This window comes from Oryx dammah, unplaced genomic scaffold (genome assembly GCF_014754425.2).
Source record: "Oryx dammah isolate SB20612 unplaced genomic scaffold, SCBI_Odam_1.1 HiC_scaffold_16, whole genome shotgun sequence".
In the NCBI taxonomy this organism is placed as follows: domain Eukaryota; kingdom Metazoa; phylum Chordata; class Mammalia; order Artiodactyla; family Bovidae; genus Oryx; species Oryx dammah.
Genome location: NW_024070200.1, coordinates 38,961,009 through 38,985,349, shown reverse-complemented (window position 1 = coordinate 38,985,349; position 24,341 = coordinate 38,961,009). Strand labels below are relative to the sequence as shown.

The following is a 24,341-nucleotide window of genomic DNA, read 5'->3' as shown; positions in this document are numbered from 1 at the left end:
TTGGAAGGTCTTCTCTGTTATTTTTTTCCCATGGATCACATATTAATTTTTACTTACATTTTACCTCCCAAACCAGCCTTTTAAAGGGGCACCGCTTGACTCTCTGCAAATGTTCACTCTGCGATGACGAGTCAGCTGGCTGGCTTTGCATTTTGGGTTTTCCTCTGACCTGGGTGCACTTCCATGCCTCCTTTCACTGCCTTTCTCTTCAGCCTCTCCTGCCTGTGAAAGCCTTGAGCCTCTGCTCCTTCAGATGGCTCTTGGGGAGCTGTTTGTTCTCCCATTAATCTGTCAGTGTCAACCTGCCAACACCCTTGTTGGTGTCACGGAAGCAGCCAGCAAAGCACATGGCGTGTGTGTTCTGTGACTCCCTCTTTTGATTTCAGGGGCTGCGGACAGCACCCCATCAGTGCTGAAGGAGGCCTTTGGAGGCTGGCCAGTGCCCCAGCCTTCAGGACCACAATCCCGGGCAGGGATAGTCTGAAAATCAGGGTTCTGCCGAGAACAGGGAGATGAGGACTGGAAAATAGTGGAGAGTAGAACAAATGTGCATTCCTCTCTGCCCCGCTGCCTACCATCCATCAACTTCTCTGTACCTCTCTTTAAGCCATAGACCGATCATCCTTCAGGCCTTTTCTGTGCCTGGATGCTGGTGGGAATCTGGCTGAGGCCCAGGAGTCCCACCCAGCCCCCCACCTCGGCTGGGTGAAGAGCCAGGGAGCTGGGAGGCAGCCTTGGCTTCGTCCCTCGGGCCCTGCTGTCACTCTCCATGGGGCAGGCAGAGCTCCGCTGAGGAACAGTGGGGAGAAAGCTGCTCGGCATGGCCACATGTAGCATGTCAGTTCCCTTGTCCAGTAATTAGGTGTTCAGATCACTGTGAATCAACCACTGATAAGCAGTATTAGTTACTGGGTTTATGGGAGATGGAAATACGGATCTCAAAAAAATTTTAGTGAAAAAAATCTGCTTGTTCAAGACATAATACAAGTTGTGTTTGGAAGGAAATATAAACTCTGTCTCAGGGCCTCAGGATGGGGGACTTTTCTCCCTCTCCGGGGGCTCATGTGATCCAGGCCCATACTCCAGCTCCATTCCCTCTGAGCCCAGCACAGAGCAGGCGTCCAGAGTGCCTCCCCAGCTCCACAAGGCACACAGGCAGCCCTACCTGTTTGAGGAGCCTCTATATCGAGTGGTGAAGCTTCACCTCCCACAAAACCCACAGAAGAGGGCGTGCCATTCTCTGCAGGCCTTAAAACCCCAGAAGACATGACCCACTCCGGCCCCATGATAGGAGGGGATGACAGGAGGGCCAGGTCTTCAGGACATAAAGCCACTGACCCCCTGAGAGAGGAAAGAAGATGCCTCACGTTCTTCATTTAGTCTGAGAATTCAACAAAGTATTTGTCTCTCAACCTGCTGAGTTCACACTGAAGAGGAAAAGAGGACTCAGAGATCATGAGTCTCTCGGTTTGGAAAGTAACATCTGGCGCTCCTGCCCCTTTCAGGCGCCCCTGCCCCTTTTGGACGCCCCCGAATGGGATGAGATGGCATGATGCTTCAGCAAGTATGTGGGCCCAAAGGCAGAGCCATGTCTATGTCACTGCACACAGTGACTGCACACACGGGACGCTGAGGTCTAGATGTCAGGAAAAGTGGGGACGCCTCTGAGTTGTGCTGTTGAGTCTGTCTCCACAGGAGGAGAGTTGGATTGGAGTGAGTCTGACAGAGAAGTTCTAACATGTGCAGGTTTTTGAAGGCCTCGTGAGTCAGCCCAGGCCTGCAGATCAGCTGGAGCCTCACTTCCTTCCATCTTAATGTAGGAGATAAGACAGCTGCCAGAACTGCACCCACAGCAAGCCTGAACTGCAGTCCCACAGACACCCCATCCAGGTGCTGGAAATCTCATCATTATGAACCACGCGGATGAAGTTGTTGCCCTCGTGGAGATGAGGTTCTAGTGGGGAAGAAAGATGATAAGGCAGACCATCAATATGGCACAAGACCATGCGGTAGGCACTCTGAGGAGAAGGGAGGGAGCCCAAGGCAGGGTTCCTGAGGGCAAGGAGGAATGAGCCATGGGACACACTCAAAGCCTTGGCTCATTTAAGGAAGGTAGAAGATGGGAGCAGATGGGATGAAGGCTGGAGGGGTTGGAAAGGAAGGTGATAGAATGGCAGCCAGGAGCCAGGGAGCACTCCTGAGCCTCAGGGTTAACAGTAGGGATGTTGTGCAGCCCCGGGAGGGCTTTAAGAAGGGGTGGTGACATGTTTGTATTCACACTGACGTGTCCTGGCTGTTCTTTTGAGAGTGCACTCTGCAGAGGAAAACGGAGCAGGAAGAGCAACAGATGGCCCAGAGCCTTGGGAGTAGCAGTGGAGATGGCAGGAAATAGCTAGAGGTGAACCAGGATCTGTTTTGAGGAAGGTCCTACAGGTTTCACTGATGAATTGGATGGGGCAATAGCAGAAAGAGAAGAGTCAAGCATGACCCTGCTTGATGGTGGGTAGATGGTGGTGCTGTGTGGAGACACAGACCACTGGAAGAGGGGTTGGCGGTGACAGAAGCAAAGACTCAAATCCTATCGAGACTTGGAAAGTTGGCATCCAATTGAACATGTGGGTCTGGAGTTCAGGAGCAGTCTGAGCTAAAGAAGCAGATGTGGGAGTTAGTGTGGGATGAAGTCCAAGGGAGGGGATTCACTCATCGTAGGGACCTCCCACAGCACCCCTAGCAGCCCTGTGCACTGTTGGGTACCAGCTGGATGAGGAAGTCTGGAGCATGGGTGAAACATAACTGAGACAGAACAGGAGCGAATCCTCACAGTCCCCTTAGAGGAAATCTCAGAAGCATTTGCAGAGCACAGTGACACCCAGAGAAAGTGATTCAACGGCCCTAGATGGATGTGGTGGCTGCAGAAGGGCCGCAGTATTAAAGAGAATCACAGGGCAAGAATGAGCTCGCCTTTCTCATAGAAATTGTCTCATTATGTTTTCTTCCATCCAAGAGTTTTCATGGGTGACAAGCAAAATGACATCTTATTTTAAACTGTGGTAACCATCTGTTCATCAGGCACTCTGTCTATCAGATCTAGTCCCTTAAATCTATTTCTCACTTCCACTGTAACTTATATGCAGGGTACATCTTGAGAAACGCTGGGCTGGAGGAAGCACAAGCTGGAATCAAGATTTCTGGGAGAAATATCAATAACATCATATATGCAGATGACACCACCCTTATGGCAGAAAGTGAAGACAAACTAAGGAGCCTCTTGATAAAAGTGAAAGAGGAGAGTGAAAAAGTTGGCTTAAAGCTCAACAGTCAAAAAACTAAGATCATGGCATCCGGTCCCATCACTTCATGGCAAATAAATGGGGAAACTGGAAACAGTAGCTGACTTTATTTTTCTGAGCTCCAAAATCACTGCAGATGGTAACTGTAGCCATAAAATTAAAAGACGCTTACTCCTTGGAAGGAAAGTTATGACCAACCTAGACAGCATATTAAAAAGCAGAGACATTACTTTGCCAACAAAAGTCTGTCTCATCGAGGCTATGGTTTTTCCAGTAGTCATGTATGGATGTGAGAGTTGGACTATAAAGAAGTCTGAGAGCCGAAAAATTGATGCTTTTGAACTGTGGTGTTGGAGAAGACTCTTGAGAGTCCCTTGGAATGCAAGGAGATCCAGCCAATCCATCCTAAAGGAGATCAGTCCTGGGTGTTCATTGGAAGGACTGATGTTGAAGCTGAAACTCCAGTCCTTTGGCCACTTCATGCAAAGAGCTGACTCATCTGAAAAGACCCTGATGCTAGGAAAGATTGAAGGCAAGAGGAGAAGGGGATAACAGAGGATGAGATGGGTGGATGGCATCACCAACTCAATGGAGATGAGTTTGACTAGACTCCGGGAGTTGGTGATGGACAGGGAGGCCTGGCGTGCTGTCCATGGGGTTGTGAAGAGTCAAACGTGACTGAGTGACCGAACTGAACTGAACCATCTGTCGTGGGCTTCCCCAGTGGCTCAGTGGTAAAGAATCTACCTGCAATGCAGGAGACTCGGGTTTGATCCCTGGGTCAGGAAGATCCCCTGGAGAAAGAAATAGCAACCCACTCCAGTGTTCCTGCCTGGGAAATCCCATGGGCAGAGAAGCCTGGTGGCCTATAATCCATGGGGTAGCGAAAGCATCAAACACAGCTTAAAGACTAAACAACAACAACCATCTGTTACAAAGCCCAAAAAATTTACTTAGAAAAGGCAGAGTAAGTGACTAATAGCCCCTCACCTGTATATAATACCACAGCCTTATATTGGTGATGTTCATCTGATTTTCTTTGTAGGAGTAGGAGCTCAAGATTTCATTTTTGTTTCTTAACATTCACAGTACTAGTTCCCATGGTTTTTTGGCCTGTTCTTAAATGAAGTCATTGTGTGGGGAGATGTGAATGATCACGCTGTCAGAGCTTGGAGTAGAAACTGTGAGCCATATTCTCAATCCTATTGCTCCTGCAAAGAATCCTTGATCTTGGGCATCCCATTCTGGATACAGCTGGAGACGTTAGAATAGCACTGGGCCATTTTTGGTTCTCCAGAGGCTGTAAGGTACTGGCATTTACCATAGCTGGGTGAGCCTCCAGGATGGTCACCACTGACTCACAGCCTCAGGAATGCTTTCAACTGGATAAGAGTTTTTACCTCTGGGACCCAACTTAAATCAGATGTTAAGTTGAACTTAAATCTTAAGTTGACTTACATCTTTTTGTTCTCTTCGTGTGGTCTTTCCTGTAAGAGACCTTCAGGGGAGAGAAGGAGGCAGAATGAGCTCTGTGGTGTCTCTTGCAAGGACACTGTTCCTATCAGATTAGGGCCCCACCCTACTGACCTCATTTAACCTTAATTACTTCCTTAGAAGTCCAATCTCCAAACATAGCCATGCCAGGGTTAGAGCTTCAGCATATGAAGGGGGAACACAAACATTCAATCCATAACAGTCGGGTTATTTCAGACTTTTGGGTCTGTAAAGTATGCACTATGAGCTGCGGCTGCTTGGCATTGGAGCAGTGACTTTGCAGCCCTCGAGCAACTTTGAGGAGATACCCCATGTCCAAAGGCAAAGGATAAGCCCCAGCAATGGTAAGAGTGGCGAAATTGAGTTTAGAATCAAATGCCATATCTGCCAGAGATGCTTAGAGGGCTCAAACAAACCTTGTGTGCACTAGGACCCAGAGACCCCACAGAGACTGAGACAGAACTGTGTTTGAGTGTCTCCTGTGGAGGTGTGGGTCAGCAGGGGCCTGCCACAAGGGGCAGGGGCTCTGAGTGCAGCAGAGCTGGGTATGGCATAAGCCCTCTTGGAAGAGGTCACCATAGTGCCACCAGAACTTACACAGGACTGGAGACAGACTCTTGGAGGGCACAGACAGAACCTTGTGTGCACCAGGACCCAGGAAAAAGGAACAGTGACCCCACAAGAGACTGACCCAGACTTGCTCATGCGTGTCCAGGAGGGTGGAGGCGTGGGTCAGCAGTGGCCTGCTGCAGGGTTGGGGCCACTGAGTATAGCAGTGTGTGCATGGGACCTTTTGGAGGAGGTCCCCATTATCTTCATTACCTCCACCATAGTTTGGCCTCAGGTCAAATAACAAGGAGGGAACACAGCCCGACCCTTCAACAGAAAATTGTATTAAAGATTTACTGAGCATGGCCCCACCCATGAAAACAAGACCCAGTTTCCCCCTCAGTCTCTCCCATCAGGAAGCTTCCATAAGCCTCTTCTCCTTCTTCATCAGGGGGCAGAGAGGCTGAAAACCACAATCACAGACAACTAACCAATCTGATCAAATAGACCACACCCTTGTCTAACTCAGTGAAACTATCAGACATGCCATATAAGGCCACCCAAGATGGATGGGTCGTGGTGGAGAGTTCTGACAAAACATGGTCCACTGGAGAAGGGAATGGCAAACTACTTCAGTATTCTTACCTTGAGAACCCCATGAACAGTATAAAAAGGCAAAAAGATAGGAGGACACTGAAAGATGAACTCCCCAGGTCAGTAGGCGCCCAGTATGCTACTAGAGATCAGTGGAGAAATAACTCCAGAAAGAATGAAGAGATGGAGCCAAGGCAAAAAAAAAAAAAAACCCAGTTGTGGATGCAACTGGTGATGGAAGTAAAGTCCGATGCTGTAAAGAGCAATATTGCATAGGAACCTGGAGTATTAGGTCCATGAATCAAGGCAAATTGGAAGTCGTCAAACAGGAGATGGCAAGAGTGAACATTCACATTTTAGGAATCAGTGAACTGAAATGGACTGGAATGGGTGAATTTAACTCAGATGACCATTATATCTACTACTGTGGGCAAGAATCCCTTAGAAAAAATGGAGTAGCCGTCATAGTCAACAAAAGAGTCCAAAATGCAGTACTTGGGTGCATTCTCAAAAACAACAGAACGATCTCTTCATTTCTAAGGCAAACCATTCAATATCACAGTAATCTAAGTCTATGCCCTGACTAGTAATGCTGAAGAAGCTGAAGTTGAACAGTTCTATGAAGACCTACAAGACCTTCTAGAACTAGATGTCCTTTTCATTATAGGGCCTGGAATACAAAAGTAGAAAGTCAAGAAATACTGGAGTAATGGGCAAATTTGGCCTTGGAGTATAGAATGAAGCAGGGCAAAGGCTAATAGAGTTTTGCCAAGAGAATGCACTGGTCATAGCAAACACCCTCTTCCAACAACACAAGAGAACACTCTACACATGGACATCACCATATGGTCAACACCAAAATCAGATTGATTATATTCTTTGCAGCCAAAGATGGAGAAGCTCTATACAGTCAGCAAAACCAAGACCTGGAGCTGACTGTGGCTCAGATCATGAACTCCTTATTGCCAAATTCAGACTGAAATTGAAGAAACTGGGAAAACCACTAGACCATTCAGGTATGACCTAAATCAAATCCCTTATGTTTATACAGTGGAAGTGACAAATAGATTCAAGGGATTAGATCTGATAGACAGAGTGCCTGAAGAACTATGGACAGAAATTCGTGACATTGTACAGGAGGCAGTGATCAAAACCATCCTCAAGAAAAACAAGTGCAAAGAGGCAAAATGGTGTCTGAGGAGGCCTTACAAATAGCTATGAAAAGAAGAGAAGTGAAAGGCAAAGGAGAAAAGGAAAGAAATACCCATTTGAATGCAGAGTTCCAAAGAAGAGCAAGAAAAGATAAGAAACTCTTCCTCAGTGATCAGTGCAAAGAAATAGAGGAAAACAATAGAATGGGAAAGACTAGAGATCTCTTCAAGAAAATTAGAGATACCAAGGGACTTTTCATGCAAAGATGGGCACAATAAAGGACAGAAATGGTATGGACCTAACAGAAGCAGAAGACAATAAGAAGAGGTGGCAAGAATACACAGAAGAACTATATAGAAAAGATCTTCTCGACCCAGATAATCACGATGGTGTGATCACTCACCTAGAGCCAGACATTCTGGAATGTGAAGTCAAGTGGGCCTTAGGAAATATCACTACAAACAAAGCTAGTGGAGGTGATAGAATTCCAGTTGAGCTATTTCAAATTCTAAAAGATGATGCTGTGAAAGTGCTGCACTCAATATGCCAGCAAATCTGAAAAACTCAACAGTGGCCACAGTACTGGAAAAGGTCAGTTTTCATTCTGATCCCAAAGAAAGGCAATGCCAAAGAATGTTTAAACTACTGCACAATTGCATTCATCTCACTCGCTAGCAAAATAATGCTCAAAATTCTCCAAACCAGGGTTCAATAGTACATGAACCATGAACTTCCAGGTGTTGAAGCTGGATTTAGAAAAGTCTGAGGAACCAGAGATCAAATTACCAACATCTGCTGGATCATCGAAAAAGCAAGAGAGTTCCATAAAAACATCTGCTTTCTTGACTATGCCAAAGCCTTTGACTTTGTGGATCACAACAAACTGTGGAAAATTCTTCAAGAGATGGGAATACCAGACCACCTGACCCGTCTCCTTAGAAATCTGTATGCAGGTCAAGAAGCAACAGTTAGAACTGGACATGGAACAACAGACTGGTCCCAGATTGGGAAAGGAGTATGTCAAGGCTGTATATATTGTCACCCTGCTTATTTATCTTATATGCAGAGTACATCATGAGGAATGCTGGACTGGATAAAGCACAAACTGGAATCAAGATTTCTGGGAGAAATATCAATAACCTCAGATATGCAGATGACACCACCCTTATGGCAGAAAGCAAGGGAGAACCAAACAGCCTCTTGATGAAAGTGAAAGAGGAGAGTGAAAAAGTTGGCTTAAAGCTCAACATTCAGAAAACGAAGATCATGGCATCCGGTCCCATCACTTCATAGCAAATAGATGGGGAAACAATGGAAACAGTAACAGACTTTATTTGGGGGACCCCCCAAATCACTGCAGATGGTGACTGTGGCCATGAAATTTAAAGATGTTTGCTCCTTGGAAGAAAAGTTATGACCAACCTAGATAGTATATTCAAAAGCAGAGACATTACTTTGCCCACAAAGGCTCACCTAGGCAAAGCTATGGTTTTTCCAGTAGTCATGTATGGATGTGAGAGTTGGACTATAAAGAAAGCTGAATGCTGAAGAATTGATGCTTTTGAACTGTGGTGTTGGAGAAAACTCCTGAGAGTCCCTTGGACAGCAAGGACATCCAACCAGTCCATCCTAAAGGAAATCAGCCCTGAATATTCATTGGAAGGACTGATGCTGAAGCTGCAACTCCAATACTTTGACCACCTGATGCAAAGAACTGACTCATTTGAAAAGACCCTGATGCTGGGAAAAATTGAAGGCGGAAGGAGAAGGGGATAACAGAGGATGAGATGGATGGATGTCATCACCAACTCAGTGGACATGAGTTTGAGTAAACTCCAGGAGCTGATGATGGACGGGGAAGTCTGGTGTGATGCAGTCCATGGGGTCTGAGTCAGACATGACTGAGCAACTGAACTGAACTGATGCACTATGAACATTCTTGTACATGTTTTCAATAAACACAGGAATATATTTTTGAGGATACATACCTAGGAGTGGTATTGTTATGGAATGCAAGCTCGTTCTGCTCACAGCACAACAGACTAATAAACTGAGAGTTGAGTTGTTTTGCCAGGAATAAGGACTTTATTTGGAAAGCCAGCAAACTGAGAAGGTGGTGAACTTGTGTCCCAAAGAACCAACTTGCCTGAGTTAGAATTCAAGTTCCTTGTACACTAAAAAGGGGAGGGAGCAAAGTCAAACACTTCCTGATTCCCATCAGCTTCCAGAGGGGTTATGTTAATTTCTTCCTCTCTGAGGTCATTCACAGGTGGGAAAGGTCAAAATATTTCCTGTTAGCTAAATAAAGGTATTTTAGCTTAATGCTCATTACCTGGGAGGCCGGGTTTCTGGAGATGGGCCATTATGTGTAATTTAAGTTTATAGGTAACATCCCTTTAGTGATTAACTTAAAATACAGAGCCTCTTCCCTATTACAGTATTGCTGGGTTACAGGATTTAGGTATGTTCAGCTTTATAATAGTTTTCCTGATACTTTTCCGAAATGGATATACCAATTCACTCTTCCCCTGTTGAGAGTTCTGGGTGGTCTGTGTGGTTTGTCTTTCCATTTTACTCCCTGTGTTGGATGTATGTCCCATAGCGGCTTTAATTTTTATTTTCTGATGGTTAATGAAGTTGAATTTCTTTTCATGTTACTGTCCATTGATTATCCTCTTTCATTGGATGCCTTTTCAGGTTTTTTGCCCGTTTCTAACCTTCATCTTCTTGTTTGATTTGTGGAAATTCCTTATACATTATGAATATAAGTCCTTTATCAGATGTGGGTTACATATACCTTCACCCACTCTATGGGCTGTCTTTTTACTGACTGATACACTTTAATGAACAGATGATCTAATTCTAAAGTAGTTCAATTTACCTTTTTTTTCCTCTTTTTTCAGAACTTCTATTTTGGTTTCAGAAATCGTTGCCTACCCCAGGTTTCTGAAGATAAAAACTCTTTCTTTCACAAATCTACAACCCACCTAAAATATGACTTTTACATGTGGTGTGACATGTAGTAAAAGTCCATTTTCCCATATGTTTACATACCTACCCTGGTACCGTCATTGAAACCATTTTTCTCTGCTGTACTGCAGGGTAACATTTGAGATAAAGCAGGTGATTGTATATGTGAGGGTCTGGTTTGGACTCTGTTTGTTCCTTTAGTGCATCTGGCCTTAATACAAGATGACCATAGTTTCATAAGTCATATCATGCGGTATAAGTCCTCCAACTTCGTTTTTCTTCTTATGATTTGCTATTCTCAGCCTTTACATTTCTACATAAATTAATGTGTATATATGCTATATAGAATAATTATATATTTAATATGGAATCTATATGTTAATTAATCTATAGATCAAGTGAGAGAAAATTTATACCTTCGCAATATTAAATTTCCTAATCAGTGAGCATGACGTGTTCCTTAACTCTTTCACAAATATTTTTTAATTTTCAAAGTAAGGGTCTTGAACATTATTCATTAGATTATCTCTATGCATTTTATGTATTTTGTTATATTGTAAAGAAATACTCTTAAAATGCCAGCAACAGCTGAGATATAGAAATTGTTTATTGTTATTTATTAATCTTGTATTCTAGAACCTTTCTAAATTTATTTATAAACTCTAGTAGCTTGTAGAATTTTTTGGACTTTCTAGGTCCATGATCTATAAGAAACAAAGAATGATAGTTTTATTTTTTCCTTTCCAATTGAGTGGGGGTAGGTTCTTTTTGTCTTGCTACATTGTGTAGGTCTTCTAGGAAATTTTTTAATTGGAGAGTTAATAGCAGATATCCTCGACTAATTTCCAGTCTCAGAGGGAAATGTACTATTTCACCAGTAAATATGATATTAGCTGTAGCTTTTTTGTAGATACTATAATACATATGAGATTAAGGTAGTTACCTTCCATTCCCAGTTTGCTAAGTTTTTATCTTTCATAAATGATGTTGAAAGTTATCAAATGCTTTTTCTTTATCCTTTAAAGTGATCGTGTGATTTTCCTCTTTTTTTTCTGTACGTTGGTGGGTTATATTGATTGATTTCCAAATGGTTACTCACTCGTACGTTCCTGGAGTAAACCGCCAACCTCATTTAGTTATGGTATCATTGTTTTGTGTATCACTAAATTTGATTTGCTAGTGTTTTGATTAGGATTTTGACATCTATGTTCATGAGAAATATTAATCTTTTGTTTCCTATAATGTTCACATTAGCTTTTAATGTGAAGATTAGTTTAGCCTCAAAAAACGAGTTGTAAAGTCTATCCTCCGTTTCTATTCTGTGGAGGAATGTCTACAAGATTGACGTTATAACTCTTAAATGATTGGAGAAATTCACTCTGAAACCACGTGATCATGTAGCTGTGTTTTGTGTGTGTTTTAAAATTACAGACTCGATTTCTTTTAAGAGATTTTGAACTGTTTAGAATCTCTGTTTCTTATGTCATTTTGAAATGGTTTTGAAGAATTTGTCTATTTTACCTAAATTCTCAGATGTTAGCTTATATTATTTTTTTAATGTCAATAGGATCTGTGATGGTGGCGCGTTTTTTTCTTTTTTAGAAAATATTTATTTGTTTATTTGACTGCACCGTTTCTCAGTTGCGGTGCCCAGCACCTTCCATCTTCATTGCAGCATGCGAGATCTTTTAGTTGTGGCTTGTGACCTCTTAGCCATGGCACGTGGGATCTAGTTCCTGGACCAGGGTTGAACCCAGCCCCCCTACACTGGGAGCACAAGTCTTAGCCACTGGGCCATCAGGAAGTCCTGGTCCCTTTTTCATTTCCAGTGTTGTTACTTTGAAATTTCCTTTGGTTTTCATGAATAATGTTGCTAGGGACATGTGAATCTTATTAATCTATTCCAGGAACCTATCTTGGTCTCCATTGGCTTTTCCTTGGTACATTTATTTCCTGTTTCATTAACCTCTACTCTTTATTTTTATTCCTTCTGTCCTTTTCATTTGGGTTAGATGTGCTGTTCTTTCTTCCGGCTTCATGAAATGGAAGTTTATATCATTCTATCTTCTTTGGCAGTATGCTATAATGTTGTAAATGCTATAAAGCCATAAATGTCTTTCTGTGCAGTGTTTTGGGCTTCCCTGATAGCTCAGTTGGTAAAAAATCCACCTGCAATGCAGGAGACCTTGGTTTGATTTCTGGGTCAGGAAGATGGACTGGAGAAGGGATAGGCTACCCACTCCAATATTCTTGGCCTTCCCTTTTGGCTCAGCTGATAAAGAATCCACCTGCAATGTGGGGACCTGGGTTCACTCCCTTGACTGGGAAGATTCCCTGGAGAAAGGAAAGGCAGTATTCTGGCCTGGAGAATTCCATGAACTGTGTACTCCATGGGGTTGCAAAGAACTGGACACAACTGAGCAACTTTCACTTTCACTGATGAATGATCCTCATTGGGCCATTCTCACCCTGTTTTGTGCTGAGGCTGAGGTGACCACCCCAAAAAAGGAATATCAGGCCAGGATCACCAGGCCTCCAAGGTGGGGTGGGGAGCGGCAAGTATCCAGTTTTGACTAGAGTCCAGTAGTGGGTCAGTTGAAAGTTTTCCAATGGGGTGAGCATGGCAGTCATGTCATGGGGGTGACAAGTCTGAAAGGGATATCTGTTGGGTGGATGCCACCTCCCCTTGCCAGAGGTTCCAGTCAGCAAAAGCATTGATCACAGACTCTTGGAACTCAAAGGGACACTGGGATTGTAGGGCCCCAAAGTAGCAAATGTACTAGAGTTTGCTGGACCACTTCCAACTTAGCCTGATGGGCTGGCTCCATGTATGTGAAGCTGGTTTGCAAGTTGGAGGTCATAAAGGACCAACTAGAATGCCCAGGTGAGGCATATTGCATCTCCAACTCAGAACCTAAAAGAGGAGCCCTCAGGTGAGGCATATTGCATCTCCAACTCAGAACCCAAGTAGGAGCCCTCTTTTGGCAGTGGATTGTGATGGCTGGCGAGACTGCAGTTTTCCTTGACCACCAGAGAGATTGATCATTGCAAATCCCCAACAGCATCCCTAGAAACTTGACTTCACAAGGATGCTCTTAAATTTTGTTGGGACTTTTCAGCCACCCAGCTGGCTGAGGTACGATATCACGGAGTCCAGGCCCCGAGGCTGAGCTTCTGATGCGCAAGTCATCGTCTACAAGGTGAAAGCTTGGACCCCTTGAGTAGAGGCCTCCTGTGCAACCCTGACTCACTCACCAGGAGTAAATGGCAGGAGCATTTTCCCCATTCGCCCTTCTCAACCTGCAGCTCTTCTGATCAGAATAATCCCCTTTGGCATTTATGGGATGGGATATCCATGCATGTGAACTTAATTCCTATTGTACGTTCAAGTTCAGAAGCAGCAACAAGTCTGCACTGGATTGGACCCAGGGGCACTGCACACAGAATTCCACGAGCTTCCATTCCCCACTGTGAGCATACCCAAGTCCTGTTAGTTGAGCCCAGAGGGCACTTCCCCCTGTGTCTGGGTAGGACGGTAACTTTGGCACCTTTCTCCAACAGAACCATAAAAGTGTGAGCACCTCTCCTCCATAAGGTGCCCCAGCTCACAAGTGTGTGTGACCTGTGGTCCCGCCTCTGGGGCAGAGAGACCTGGGCCTCATCCCTATTACCTTTCATGAAAGCAGCTGATGTTAGGGAAGAAAGGTAGGGAGGGGCCAGCAGGTGCAGCGGGAGAGATCCAGGTGCAGTTACTTTCATATCTGAGTTCTTTTGCAGTTAAGTCAAATGAATTTCCCATGATCTGGTCCACCAGAAACCCTATATCAATTTTGGGGGCTCCTTGGAATCAGACAGGAGGGGAGTGAGCATCAGTCCCATTCAGCCCTACTCTTACTGCTTCACCTCTAAACAACTGTTGATAGATAAGATAGTTGGGCCCTTACTCACTGGCCCTTTGCCCACCACCTAAGTAAGAGAGTTCCCCACAGAATCCTGGGACATCTTTTTCTACCCCCTGACCTAGCCTCCTGACCCCATGTCCTGTCTCTTTGAGAAAGCCCAGTCTCTGTTGGAATCCTGTTTTCACCTTTAAAAACTGTTCAGAACTGTGAAGATCCTACTCTACAAGCTGGTTAGTCAGCCCAGCATAGGTTCATGAATGCTGGCAGAAGATACAAGATTTCTGGGTCAGAGACAGAAGACCGTACATCAGGCAGCATGAACTCCATGTTTATGTCAATTTCCCTTGCCCTCCAACCCCCGTAGGTGATGCAGAAGCAGGGATGGGGGACACTGTGCACATAGTAGATTTGTTTCACTGTTCAGAACCCCAACCCCCAACACGGTCAAGTCAATTGAAAATATGACTTAAATATGTTATGGGCTTCCCTGGTGGCTCAGATGGTAAAGAATCCGCCTGCAATGCAGGAGACCAGGGTTTGATCCCTGGGTCAAGAAGATTCCCCTGGAGAAGGGAATGGCTACCCACTCTTGTATTCTTGCCTGGATAACTTCATGGACAGAGGAGCCTAGTGGGCTACAGTTCATGTAGTTGCAAAGAGTCAGACACAGTCAGTAAACTCACACACACACACACACACACACACACACAAATGTGTTATACACCTAAGATTTATCCTAAAATACACGTAAAGCAAAAATTGACAGACTCAAAAGAGAAACACATCTAAAATCAAAATTGGAAATTTTACTAGAATTCTCTTGATAAATGATAGAATAAATATTCAAGAAAAAAACAGTAGGGATTAGATGAAGATAAATAAAGAACCTAACCCAATTTACATACATACCACATGGTTCTTACCAATTGCAGAATAAATATATATTCTTTTAAAGTAAGAAATTTTCCAAATTGACCACATGGTGGGCCATAAAGATTGTATCAATAAATTTCAAAGAATTTGAAATCATTCAGACATAATAAATATCTGACCGTACCATACAATGAAATATCCCTCTTTATCTTATGCCTTAATAATGTTCACTTCATCCAGTATCAAAGTTTACCAGCTTTACTTTTGCTTGTTTTTTGAATGATATATCTTTTTCAGCCTACTTACTGTCAAATTTGTGTATCATCATATTTATAGTTTCTTTTATAAACATCCTTTAGTTGGTTTTGAAAGCAGGCTGATAGTGTATTTTTTTATGGTGTCTTTTAATTGAAATCGGGCTTCCCTGGTGGCCCGGTGATAAAGAACCCATCTGCCAATGCAGGAGACACAGGTTCGATCCCTGGGTCGGGAAGGTCCCCTGGAGAAGGAAATGGCAACCCAGTCCCGTATTCTTGCCTGGGAAATCCCTTGGAGAGAGGAGCTACAGTCCCTAGAGTCTCAAAAAGTCAGACATAACTTAGGGACTAAACAGCCACAACAACAACAAATTTAATTGGAATATTTAGTCCAGTCATTTTTAATATAAATGCTCTTTTGGTTTAAATCTGTTATCTTGGTGTTTGTTTTTTATTGTCATATTTCTTTTTTTTCTCTCGTACTATTTTGAATTATTTAAGGATATTTACATTTTATTTTCCATTCTAATATCTTGTTAGTTATACATTTCTTATCATTCTTTTTGTGTTTACCCTGTAGTTCAGAACATGCATTTTTGAGCTATTAGAATTTATCTTAAGTTAGCACTTTTACCTCTTTCTGCTGTCATATGTTTTTAGTTCTACATATAATTTAACCCAAAAAAAATCATTACTAGTATTGCTTTGAACAGCCAATATTTACCAATATATGCAGTGCACCCCCCCCCTTTTTTTTTTTTGGATACCCTCCTTACATCAAAGTCATTTTCCTTCTCTCTGGAGATCTGTCTTTAGTATTCCTTACTGTAGATCTGATGGTGATAAATTGTTTCTTTCTATTTATCTGAGGTATAGAATTCTAAGTTGGTAATAATTGCCTTTCTTCAAAACACCTTGCATAGATTATGAAATTGCATTTAATCTATGCATCAATTTAGAGAGAATTCACATCTTTACTGTGTTGCGAGTCTTCCAATTTGTGAATATAGTATGTATCTCCTATTGTTTGGGCTTCCCTGGTGGCTCAGAGGTTAAAGCGTCTGCCTGCAATGCGGGATACCTGGGTTTGATCCCTGGGTCGGGAAGATCCCCTGGAGAAGGAAATGACAACCCACTCCAATATTCTTGCCTGGAGAATCCCATGGACGGAGGAGCCTGGTGGGCTACAGTCCACGGGATCACAAAGAGTCAGACACGACTGAGCGACTCTTTCACTTTTCTTTTCAATTATTTAGATCTTCCTTGATTTCTTTTATCAGCATTTTCTAGTTTTTAGCATACAAGTACTGACGATATATGTTTCCTCGCTTCTTGAATTCATACATTTATAGGTTTTGTTTCTTTGTTTTTTGCTTGTTTTACAAAATTGGGGAAGTTTTCAGTAATTATTTCTTTGGATACTTTTTTCAGCTTTACCCTATTTCTTCTTTCCTGTGGGACTCTGATCACATAATCTTTTTTAGTTTATTTTCTGTCTGTTATTCAGATTCTTTAATTTCTATGTTACACCTGGTCATTCACAGATTCTTTCTTCTCTTCATTCTGCTGTTAAACACATCCATTGAGGTTTTTTCATCAGCTGTTGCATTACTTTAGTTCAAAAATCCTCATTTGGTTTTTCTTTGTATCTTCTTTTTTATTGTTGTTGAGCCTTGTTTTTTTTGACTGACATTTTTCTACTTTTTTCCATTTGTTTCGAGCCTGTTTATAATTGTTTGTTGAAGCATTTTCATGATGCCTGCTTGAAAATCTCTCAGATAATTCTAACATCTGTATCATCTGTGTTGGTGTTGGTTAGTTGTCTTTCCTCTTTCCATTTGAGGTCTTCCTGATTCTTGGTGCAAATAGCTTTCAGTTAAAAACTTTATATTTGGGGTATTAAGTTATAAGACTCTGAATCTTATTTAAATCTTACGTTTTAGCAGACTTTCTCTGACATCATTCCATTAGGTGCAACGCACCACTGCTTGATAATCACCAGGTAGGAGTGGACATACAGGTTTTTTGTTGAATTGGGGTATGATTGCTTTATAATCTTGTGTTGGTTTCTGCTATACAGCAATACAAATCAGCCATATATATATATATATCTCCCTTCCCTCTGAAGCTTACCACCCACACCCTCATCTTACGCCTCTACGTTGTCACAGAACATCAGGCTGGGCTCCCTGTGTTAGGTAGTAGCTTCCCACTAGCTATCTATTTTGCACATGGTAGTGTTCGTCAGTCCCATTTTTCTAGAGTTCATATATGTGCATTAATATGCAATATTTGTGTTGCATGTACAGGTTTTCCAAGCTGCCTCTGCTGACACCTAATGTGAGGTGAACTTCTTGGTACTGCTGCATGGTAGTGGGGGACCTTATCACCATCTGACGGGGGTGAAAGTCCAGGCTCCCCATGTGTTCTCAATTGGGGTGGGGTGGTGGGGGTGGACTCCTCATTACCATCCAGCAGGGTTGAAGTCCTGACTCCGCACCACCTGGCAGTGGGGGAGGGGTGGAGAGTGACTCATTGCAGCCTAGCAAGGATGCAGTCTCTGCTCCCCACTCTGCTGGTTGAGTGGTAGGAGGGCTACAGTTCATTCTGCAGATACAGCTGGAATAGAGTGGCTTTTTCTAAGCTGTGGCTGGCTGGCTCAACTGACCCTCTCCTGGTATTCTGTCTAGAGAGAGCATGATTTTTTTTTTTATGATTTCCATTATTTCCAGACTGTCACCTTCTCTAGCATCTAATCTGGGGTTTGTGAGCCAAAGAGGAAGCCAGGGCACTTACACCAGGTTGAGCTCAGGTCTTGAGTTTCTTAACCAGTCTGCCTTCTCTCCACCTTTTAGTCTGCCCGTGCTGCTTTATACATAATGTCCAGGGGTTTTAGTTGTACTTACAAACGGTAGGGGGAGAAGATGTCTACTCTGTTTTCCTGGAAGCAAAAGTCTCAAGATGTGTTAATGAAATTTAACATGACTCTACCAAAATACCTACAATGGTTTTGATGTATAAAATTAAATGTAGTCAGAGAGAAAAAGACAAATATCACATGATATCACTGATATGTAGAATCGAAAAACAATGATTGTGAGTGAGTGAAATCGCTCAGTCGTGTCTGACTCTTTGCAACGCCATGGACTGTAGCCTACCAGGCTCCTCCATCCATGGGATTTTCCAGGCAAGAATACTAGAGTGGGTTGCCATTTCCTTCTCCAAAAAAAAAAAAAAAGATACAAAGAACTTATTTACAAAACAGAAATAGGCCTACAGACACAGAAAAAACAAATTTATAGTTACCAAAGGGGAAAGAGGGGGATAAATTAGGAGTTTGGGAATAACAAATACACATTACTATGTGTAAAATAGATAAACAATAAAGACCCACTGTATAACACAGGAAAATATATTCAATGTCTTGTAATAACCTATAATGGAAAATAATCTGAAAAACAATAGGTATATGTATGTATGTGTGACTGAACCACCTTGCTGTATACTGGGAGCATTGTGCATCAACTATACGTCAATTTAAAAAGTTAAATTTAAACCATACTCTCAAAGATATATATACATCAACAAAGAATGACTTTTTAAATAACTTTTGGGAAGAGAAATTGTGTTCAAGGAAATTATACCGAAATTTTATATTTTGTGTAAAATATATTCCCAGATTCAAGGAGAGAAGGCTTTAATCCTGAGTTTCTTGCTAACTGATGGAAGGATTTGGCTATTTTTTATCTTAAAAGAAAAAATATCTATATTTTGTCTGAGCATAAGTAGCCATCACGCTGGTGGCTCAGTGGTAAAGAATCCACCTGCCAATGCAGGAGCCGCAGTAGACTCGGGTTCGATCCCTGGGTCAGGAAGTTCACCTGAAGGAGGAAATGGCAACCCACTCCAGTATCCTCCCCTGGAAAATCCCATGGACAGAGAAGCCAACAGGCTACAGTCTATGGGGCTGCAAAATTGAACACAACTGAGCACCTGAGCACACATAGCCACAGCCCTCCACCTTACCACTGAAGTTCTCTAGAACCCTCTAGGAAATCACCCACTGATATTAAAGCTTACTTAGCAAACATCCGTGTTTGTCCTGGGATTCTAAACATGAGCTTCTGTTCCAGGTCGCCTGAACTGGTGGTCTACCGTGTGCACGAGCTGTAAACGGCTTCTTCCTTTGGCCACGACAGGGGACGGGAACTGCCTTTTACATGCTGCCTCACTGGGTAAGCCCTGCAGTGTAGACAGAGGGTGGCAGGCCTTCTCTGTTCATCATCAGAGAACAGTCTTACACTAAGTAGAGCCACGCGCATCACTGTCAACTGAAAAGGTCCCCAAGGGATGGAGCCAACAACCCCCACCCTTCTTGTCAAGCAGCTGGCAGGCTTGGTGGAGGCATAGAGCGCACAAGAGAAAAGGTCTGTCCGGATGGAAGGAGGCCTGAGCAGACCTACATGGATGGGCAGTAGACATCAGGGTCTAGAGCAATCAAAGAGGACTTCCTGGAGGAGCTGAGATTTTCCTGAGGCTTGAAGAACTTGAAAGAATATAAATAGGACCTTCCAGGCAGGGAGAACACGTGGATGAAGTGGAAAGTCGGGAATTAACAGGGTGTTTGGGATCAGGGCTGAGCCCTGTTGAGCCTGGGCAGAAAGTCTGGGGGACAGTACGTGAGGCTGGGTAGATCTGGAGCCACCACACTGACCACAGCTGATGGACTTAGACTGACAAAAAGACAGACATGGGTGAGTGACACAGGGATCAGCACAGTCGGAGTATGCTGCAGAGAGGTCAGCAAACTGTTCCAACAGAGATGTGAGCTTCCTGGTTGCAAAACACGACACCAGCAAATGCACGGGTGTGGGTGGCAATGTTTGGGTGGCAGAAGGTCACGGCACACTTTCTGGAAGGTCATGTACCCCCTCTGGACCCAGGCTGACGTATACATGCAGGACTGGATTTGTGCCAAGGACCCCAGCATCAGAGCTGGTGGTGCCTTATTACTCCTGCAGTCTGAGGACCCTCTCCAGGGATGGGCCCCTCCAACAAGAATATGGTCCTTGTGGGTCAAACTCACCTCCCCAGGTAAACATGACTTTAACTCAATACTGTGACCCAGAGTAAGGATGCCCCAGACCTCACTTCAGACCTGTAGTAAGAGGTCTGTTCTGTAAGAAGTGGGCTGAGCTGAGCCCAAAACATTTTCGAGGGAAATGCAGGGCGTCTGGGACGGGCCCCGAGATACCCAGAGGAGGATGGAGCCCAAGTGCAAAGGAAACATTCCATGTTCCTTAGGCTTGACAAAAGGTGATAGGGAAAACAAGAGCACCCACCCACCTGCCCCCTTTCTGTTTCAGTATTAACTCCTTCCTGTCTGTTGACTCCCATTCAGCATAGTAAAATAACAATCAGCAATTCCACTGCCCAGTGATGTCTGCTTTTAATATTCTGGTATATTGTCTTCCACACTTTTGTTTATACTTCCAGTGAAATTAGGATCTCATGGTGGTCACAGTTTGGAATCCAATATTTTCCCCTTAAAATTGTAAATTGAATTTTTCATGCTATTCTTCAAAAACATGTTTCTAAGTTGTGTCTTATTCCATTATAAAATGTTCAGTATCCCTCTCTTATAGAACTTATTTTGCCTTATTCTATATCAAACCTAGAGAAAAATTACAAAAGAAGACATCTCTCCTCTTTGCAAAGTCTTAGGCACAGGAATGCCTTTGTCCTTCTAACACTCAGTGTACACAGGCACTGCCCCCATCATGATCACAGGTGGACAAGGCCACAAGCCAGATGGTCACACGCCGCCGTGGTCCTGACTGATGGCAGGTATTTCTCACAGTTCTGCCTGGGAGGAGAAAGCCTCCTGCAGGCGGCCCTTGCTCTAGCTGTGAGAGAGCCTGGGCCGAGACTGAACCTGGGACTCACGGCCAGTTGATTCTTTTCTCCCAGTACTTTGTTTCCCCTTGGTACTCAAATTGCTAAACTGTGTACAAGCAAGTCTGCTCAAAGTGGCCATTCTGCACTCAACAGCAGTGCTTACTGGCCCTGCCGACCAGCCCTGGCATTGGCCTAGGGTGTGGGACACACATAGAAATGACAGTAATCCTGGGGTCAGCTTGTGGGCAAACATGTGTGGGACAAGGAGATTCTCTCTGCACAAGAGACCCAGACAAGGAGCCATGACGAGTAGATTGGACCCAGGACTCGCCCTGCCTGGGAGGAGGCTGCAGTCAGGTCGGAGGGATGAGAAAGCTCAGCTCAGCCTGTTCATAAAAGGAGCATTGATGGCCATCTTCCTCCGTCTGTAGAAAAAGACTGCAGAAAAAAGACGACCGGAAAGCCCACGGCAGGCCCGTTATCACGTCTTTGCACAAAAGGATGCACGGCCAGACTGAGCCTTTGACCATCAGTCAGTGTGGGTCACTGCTCTCTGAAAGCTCTGCAGAGGGTCCCAGCTCACTTCAAAGCCCACCTTTCCACTCTCCACCTCGCCCCTTCCATCCCAACTGCAGACACCTTCCCCTCCCTAGTACGCCACATGGGCCCCCACGGGGTTGGCCCTGACCTTTTCCTCCACCTGGGATGGTAACTCAACCACTAACCACTCATGTCTTTGCCCCAGTGTCTCCACTCACACTGTGACCAAACCACCCAGCACTGCGTCCTCTTAGCCTGCTTCATCTCCCCTTACATTGCCACTGCCTGCAACATAGTGTGTTACATGTTAATTCGATGGCTGCCTCCCCTCCCTTCCCCTCAGTGTGGACTCCATGAGATTTTAGGAATTTAGTCTGTCCTAGTTGCTGCTGTGGGTATTCCCATCACTGAGAATGGTGTCTCACCCTTACTGTGAAATAAGTATGGAATTAAGTGGAATTAATAGTATTCAGTTAAACAGATGAACAAATGAATAAATAAATTTCCCTAGTCTCTCCCTGTAGCCAGAGCTGCATCTCTCATGGCACTTCTTCCACTGATCGGGTTTCTTGACCACTTCTGAGCTTCCCCAAGGATGTACTCAGAGATGCTGGGTTGTTCTTAGGACCCCTGGGCCAGGTGGGGCACTTCCCTCAGAAGCAGGTGCTCTCCCGGGGCCCAGATGTGTGCAGAGATGCCTCGGGGCTACAGATATTGGATGCAGCAGACCCTCGATGCAACTGGGGTCTGACTGCCATCCTGGCTTGGGGCCCTGCATGAGGACACATCATCCACTGTCCCCACAGGCTCTCTCCCACTCCAACACAAGGTCAGACCACAAACATTACATCCCTCAGAACAAACCTTGGGAGGCTGAGGGCAGCCTGCGAAGGGCCCCCAAGACTCAGTGAAATGGCTGTTGCTTTAAGAAGGGGCTGTGCTCCTTCATTCCATGCCTACATCTGCAGGAAACATCAGGAGGGAGGGCAGAGGGGAGGTGCTTGCTAATCGTGAGAACTGAATATCTCGCTACTGCATTGTCTGCTCACACAGCTGTGGGCTCCAGGACTGGTAGGTGGTGGTGGTCTCAGCTCCTCCTGTTTTGCCCCTTCCTCACATATTTTCTTGTGGCTCAGATGATAAAGAATCTACCTGCAGTGCAGGGGACCTGAGTTCGATCCTGGGGTCAGGAAGATCCCCTGGAGAAGGGAATGGCTTTGCACTCCAGTTTTCTTACCTGGAGAATTCCATGGACAGAGGAGCCTGGGGGGTTACAGTCCATGGCATCGCAAAGAGTCGGACACGACTGAGCAACTAATTCGTTCACTTTGCTTTCACATCTTTCCTCTCTCCTCTACTCCTCATGGGCCTCCTGGCTGCAGGAATGTGGGGGTTTCACGACCGGGACCTGGTTTTGCGGAAAGCTCTCTACACCATGATGAGGACAGGGGCCGAGAGGGAGGCCCTGAAGCGAAGGTGGAGGTGGCAGCAGACACAGCAGAACAAGGAGGTGGGTACCTGTCAGCATGGCAGAGCCAGAACCATGCCAGGGCACAGCCAAGGCCAAGGTGGGGTCCTATTTGGGGCCCCAATATCAAGTCTGTCTTATGAGATGAGGCAGCAATGGCTCCATCCCCTACTCAAACCCACTAAAGAGGAACCCCTTCCAGCAGTCAGCCCCTGCCCACAGTGACCAGACATCCACTCCCCTCACCTGTCCTGGTGTAATTATGAAAAGCACCTACCCTCACTCACAAGGCTGTCCCAGCCTGAATGGTGAGTTAGAGAGTCACCTGTGAGGTCACTGCTGGTGCAGCCACTGATTGGCCCTGGCATGGCCCCAGAGTGTGTGCTCAGTCCAAAGAGAATGTTTATCCCAGAACCTTAGTAAGCACTGGCCCTTTGCTGGCATGGAAGCCCTTAAAGATGGGTCTGCCCGGGTCCCTGCACACAGGTCAGTGGTCGGCACCCAGCCCAGTATGTGTGCAGGTTGCACTCCAGCCCCTGAAAATGACCACTGTTGCTGAGTGCACTTCTGACAGCATAGAGGTTGGAGATTGGGGGTTCTGAACAAATTCTGTCCAGAGCAAATGCTGATAGTCCTTGGCCACTAACAGGTGCTCACCCCAGGCTGACCAAGCCTGGAAGTCGGGCTCTCAGCCAGACTGATGTGGGTGCAGGGGTGAAGAGGGGGATGCCACCTCCCAACCCCACCCCCCTTTGTGCCAGTCAGGGCTGGTGTACACGGAGGAGGAGTGGGAGCGGGAATGGACGGAGCTGCTGAAGCTGGCCTCCAGCGAGCCACGCACACACTTCAGCAAGAATGGCGGCTCGGGCGGGGGGTAAGTGCTGCCCCAGCCCTCCCCCTGACGGCATGGGAAGTGATGAGGGTGATGTGGGACCCCCCAAGCTGGGGAAGACACAAGGAGGACTCCTGCCTTCAGATCTTAGATTCTACCAAGGATGCAGGGCAGGTGGGGGGGGGGGCGGTGACAGGACCCTGCCGGATGTTTGGAGGAAAGTGTACACAGTTACTGTGTGCATCTCATGAGCTCAAGCATGCCCCCTGCATTGCAGAGAGGGACTCACTGTCCAGCCAGCCTGGGGAGGGCCCAAGCTGCCCACGCACTCACCAGGCTCTGAAGCTTCAGGCTGCTGCTGGAATCCTAACCCCTGGGCCACCAGGCAACGGTGGTGGTCTTTTTAAGTAACCTCCATGAAACTTGGGCCAGCAGGGTTCCGGAGCAGGTAAGCCTCATGCTGGAGCCTGGCCCCTGGTGAGTGACACGTCCAGCACCACTCCTGCCCAGACCCTGCCCCTC

At 45.1% G+C, this 24,341-nt stretch overlaps 1 protein-coding gene across 1 annotated transcript in view; it reads left to right on the top strand.

Annotated features, from left to right (window-relative positions):
• Positions 1-24,341, top strand: part of OTUD7A (OTU deubiquitinase 7A) — a 379,826-nt gene that overhangs the window by 313,718 nt on the left and 41,767 nt on the right. Inside the window, exons 7-9 of the mRNA XM_040257375.1 lie at positions 19,215-19,316; positions 22,902-23,029; positions 23,749-23,861. Coding sequence (XP_040113309.1) covers positions 19,215-19,316; positions 22,902-23,029; positions 23,749-23,861 — 343 coding nt within the window. The remainder of the gene's footprint in view (positions 1-19,214; positions 19,317-22,901; positions 23,030-23,748; positions 23,862-24,341) is intronic.